The sequence below is a fragment of the Bison bison genome, unplaced genomic scaffold, assembly GCF_000754665.1.
Source record: "Bison bison bison isolate TAMUID 2011002044 unplaced genomic scaffold, Bison_UMD1.0 scf7180017864289, whole genome shotgun sequence".
NCBI lineage: Eukaryota > Metazoa > Chordata > Mammalia > Artiodactyla > Bovidae > Bison > Bison bison.
The window spans coordinates 11603131-11608033 of NW_011494861.1; the positions used below are offsets into that span (position 1 = coordinate 11603131).

General features: G+C 58.9%; 1 protein-coding gene across 1 annotated transcript in view; it reads right to left on the reverse strand.

The window, feature by feature from the left end:
• Nucleotides 1-4903, reverse strand: part of AGRN (agrin) — a 42441-nt gene that overhangs the window by 17338 nt on the left and 20200 nt on the right. Inside the window, exons 3-4 of the mRNA XM_010850236.1 lie at nt 3584-3631; nt 5-82 (exon numbers count right to left, since the gene is read on the reverse strand). Of these exons, the coding sequence (XP_010848538.1) occupies nt 5-82; nt 3584-3631 (126 nt within the window). The remainder of the gene's footprint in view (nt 1-4; nt 83-3583; nt 3632-4903) is intronic.

Below are 4903 nucleotides of genomic sequence, written 5' to 3' on the forward strand. Positions count from 1 at the left end.
TTGCACACGCAGGAGGCTCGGCCCGGCTCGTCTGCGCTGGGCTCGCAGACAGCGCCGAAGCCACACAGCATTCCTCGGCACGCTGCGTGTGGGGTGGAAGATGCAAGGGGATGGGTAAGAGCCTCTGCCACCTCCAGGCTTCCGGTCATCACGCACACGGACCAATGTCTGCACACCTGCCCAGACCTTGCATATGCGTGCCCACCCATGTTCGTGCAAGTGCTCACAGGAACCCTGGTGTGCCCATCGTGGCCAGGGCCTCAAGCCTCCCCCTCTCATCAATTCCCCCTCCCCCGCCCCGCAGAGCTTTCCCACCAGAGCCTTCTCTGCTCAACTGTGGAAGGGCATCGCATCTGCTCCTGACCCAGTCCCCACACAGAGAGCAGACGGCCCCCAGGCCAACTCTGTCACAGGGAATTAGCGCCTTCTCATCAGAATTGACGCCCCTCATCCAACTGTGACCTACTCCTCAGAGCCTGGTTCTCCCCACCCCATCCCTGGGAACTGCTCCAGTGACCACCCCCACACCTGGCCCCTGTCACTTCCCCAGGGACCACCTCCCCTGCCTTTCAGGGTCAGGCCTGAGGTCACTCAGCTGTAGGACAGGGGGTGGGAGTATCTGAGGTCAGTCGCATGCTCCACCCTGGCCCAGGACCCAGTGCCCTGCCTGCTCCAGGGCTCCTTAACTCTTCTCACTCCTTCCTCCTCCTGCTTCTCTAGAGGCCTCCCCTCTCCTCAGGACTGTCCCCACTTGAGCCCTTCTCTGCCCACTTCCCCATCTTCCATGCCCCCCAGCCAGCATTCCCCAGGGGCATGCTCTGCTGTGGCTCCTGGCCTGCCTACCCTCCTAGGCCTCCTAGCTGCAATCTTTCCCTGGGGCCCGTTGTACTCACTCACCTCATCCTTCCCCACCTGTCCTCCTGAGCCCCCACCTCAGGTCCTGCCGCCCCACATCACATTCAGCATGACCTCCTCAGGGACCCAAGCCTACACAGGGCTTTGCAGACCCCTTCTCTTCTGTAAACATTTTATCACTTTTTTTTTGGCTGTGCAGGATGCAGGATCTTAGTTCCCTAACCAGGGATCGAACCCCTGCCACCTGCTTTGGGAGCTCAGAGTCAACTACTGGACCACCTGGAAATCCCCTCTTTAAACATTTTAATTCCTGACTTTGTAGTGTTGCCAGTGCACATCCTCTCACTGAGCTACAAAGCCATCAGGACAATCCCTCCTGAGCATAGTGTCAGGGCAGGGGCAGGTGAAATCCTCAGGACCCCTGCCCAGGATGACACCCTGCAGGCAGGGTAGGCCCGTTACTGATTGCAGCTGTCTGGATCTAATAAATGTTTAATTGGGTCTGGTTATCATTAATAAATTATGGAGAGCAGGGGTGCACCCCCTCGTCACTTCCCAGGGGGCTCAGGAAGTGGAGCAAGAGGAAGTACCCTCAATTCCAAGGAGGGTGGAGCCACATAGGAAGCTGGAGCTGTCACCACAGCAACAGCCCACCTGGGCTCCTGTGTATTTGTCTGGGAGTCCCTGCCCCCACCCTACACAGGCTGAGTGAACAGGGGCTGGAGGCAAGGGTGGGGTCAGCATGGATATCCCAGCCCGAAGTCCCTGCAACACCCCTGTCCTAACCCTACCTCATATGGGCAACCACCCAGATCCTTCATCGGATCCTGGAGCCAAGATTCATCGGCCATGTGACTACAGGCAAGTTATCACCTGGCCAAACCTCAGCATCTCCTCCCAGGAATGGAGACAATAAACCTACCCGCCCTGGGTTGTTGTGAGGCTAAATAGGCCAATACCTGCGAAGGCTCACAGAGGCCCAGGATGCCACTCTGTGGGGGTCAACCTCTGGAGGACCACAGCTGTAAGAGCTGCCAACACATCAGCCACTCCTCTGTCCAGGCTCAATACTGTGTCCACTCTGACCCCTCTTTTCACTTTCCATCTCAACCATCTCCTCCTCTCTCCCCTCAGCACTTCCTTTTACCTTCAGCCCTCTCTTGCCCAAGGCCCTGGGGTCCCCCAGGCCAAATCCATGGGCACTTCCTCTGGCTGGCTGGCTGCTTTATTTGGCTTCAACTAGACCTGCTGATCAAGGTCTCCCCCAGGATCCTGACCCCATGGCTGAGGACGTGGTCACCTCACTATACCACAGGCTCCCTTCTCAACTGCTCTGTGTCTGTGCCCTTGGGCTCAAGCCTCACTCTCCCTCTGGTCACCCTGGTTCAGCTAGACACTGCTCAAGGTCCCAGCCCCTGGGCCAAGGACACGTGCTTCTGTATGACCACTAGATTCCTCGTCCTCCGAAATGTTCATCCTCGTCATGTAAATTGCCCCTTCTTAGGGCAGGTGGAGTGCCCAGAGACTTGCAGGTGGCATGGCCCTTAAGGGTCACCTCTGGGGCTTGGCCTCCTGCAGGAGCCTCACTCCCTGCTTGCCCAAGGCCCCCCTCACAACATGCAATGCTGGAGGCGGCAGTGGCTTTTTATAGCCTCTGGTTAGAGCGGGTATATTTAACTCTCTCCCCACACTTGGGTATGTTGGAGGATGAAGCTGATGCCCTGAGCCCTGCCTGTGGCCAAGAATGTGCAGTGTGTGTGCCTAGGAGGAGTGACGACGGTCATGGGGTTGGGGGGAGGGTAGCTGTCCCCAGACATGTGATGAGTTCAGAATGAGTTCAGAATGCAGGTGTGGGGCCCACGTAGAAGGCTGTGGGGAGGGGCAGTGCATGTGTGAAAGCAGAGACATGGCAGGTGAGACATGGCAAGCCTTGGAGCTTGAGGAGAGGAGACTGAGGATACTGGGACAGAGGGTGTTTAAATCCAACCAGCTCCAGGCCTCTTGCTCACAGATTATGGGAGACAGTCCTGGGCCCAAACTCCCTGTCCAGTGCAGCCCTGCCCCTTCCCATGGATTATGCCATTATGGATGGCTCTCTGTGTGTGTACTTCGGTGGACCTGGGCAGCTGCCTGCCCAGCAGGGTTCCCAGGCACTGAAAGCAAACTTGGGAACGCCCCTGTCTCCCAAGAGGACCCCATCCACCCCTGCCCTTCTGCAGCACTGACAGCGTCCTCTCCTCTGCTTTCACATTAGCTTAATTACAGCAGCCTGCACAGCAGGAGGCACCCAGGGGGCTGGGACCCAGCCCACAAAGCAGGGCAAAAAGGCCAGGCCCAGCCTGCTCAGTCCAGGGACAGAACCCCCTATCTCTCCTCAAACAGCTGTCACTGGTCCTGCTGAGACCCTCCCCCTGAGCCCCTGAGCCCCCAGCCCCCTAACCCCTCTGCACACATCTTGTCTTACAACCTGGGGGCTCCAGTCCCAACTTTGAGGCCAAGATGCAGCCAGGCCCAGGGATTCCAGACTCCACGTTCCTTTTGTTGTCCACTACTATGGACTCCTCAGGTTTCCTCCTCCAGGCTCCTCCTGCTCCAGATACTCCTAACACATCTGCTGTACATACTCCAAGGATGGCTCCTGACCCCCCCTCCCCCCCGCAAGAGTGCCACTGCCCATCCAGGCACAGAGTTCCAAGTTCAGTCTGTCACTAGGTGAACCCCTACTCACCATCCGGAGGTGTTGGGGGCACTGGCGTGAAGTGGGTCCCAGGTTTGTCTGGAAAAACAACAAATCTCAAGTTAGCTCCCCCTGAGCCAGTCCTTCCCTAGCCTGTTCCATTGTCCAACCTGGTGGTTGTCACCTTCGCCTGCACACATCCCTCCCCTGGCTCTACTCAGAGTCATGAAGACTGGCCAAGGCCGGCAGTAGACAAAGACAGAGGCCTTGGCTCTTCTCTGCCCCTCCAGCTGTATCATCCTGGCCTGACACCTGTCAGGAAGGCCCAGTGGCAGAGGTGTAGGCACCACCTATTCCTTAGATGAGCCCCAAGCCCTTCCAAAGCCCCTATTCCCAATGTAACCAGCTGCCCCAACTCCCCAGATCCCAAAGAAAGTTGTCAATGCAGCTCAGGATGAGAGCTGGCCACCATCCTCCCACCCATCCCCCTAGCCCATGGACAGGCTTCTGGGGACTCAGGCATTCAGAAAACAACCCATGGTGTTCCAAGAAGATGCAGCTAATGGCCTGTCCGTAACCCTGCCTGTCCCCTAATCTTTGGGCTGAGGAAGGGGACCTCAGCCAGCAGAGGCAGGGTCACTTGGGTCCAAGAGGCAGTCACACCCGCAGACACATACAGTTGTTGAGGAAGAGTAGCACCGCGAAGCCAAGCGTGGCCGTGGCCAGGAGGATCAAGCAGACGTTACACGGGATCATGAAATACCGCACCAGGACGGAGACCCCGTGCCGCTGCCGGCGGTCCCGCTCCAGCAGCAGTGGAGGCATGACCCAGGCTCCTCAGCCCCCACTCTTGAGGTGTGGGGCTTCTCACGGGGTGCCCTTGGGCCTCTTCCGTGCCACTCTCTCCATTCTTGGACCCCTGGGGCAGTTGACAGCCGCTCTATTCTCAAAGCTCAGCTCCAGTCACAGCCAGGGAGTGGGAAGCACCAGCCCCCTCCACAGCCCTTGAGGCTCATAATGGGTGTGCAGAATTCTCCTGGAGCAGAATCCCAAAATTGGACTCGGAGGGAGGCGGAGGAACAACCAAGGGCCAGCACCACCCCTGCTGTCCACACCGGTCAGGGCCTGGGCCAGAGGCTCTGGCAGCTCTCGGCCGGGCTCCAGCTGTGCTCAGTCTTCCCAGAGCCAGCCTCGGTAGTCCCACAGCCCCGGATCCTGCCGGCCCGGCAGCCTGGGAGAGGCTGGTCCAAGAGGGACTAGCGGTGATCGGCCCTTCGCCCAGGACTCAGCTAGGCGCGGGGCGGCGGGTCCCAGCTGCTCAGTCCCCGGCAGAGGCGGGAGCGGCGACGGCAGCGAGCGGGAGGAGCGAGC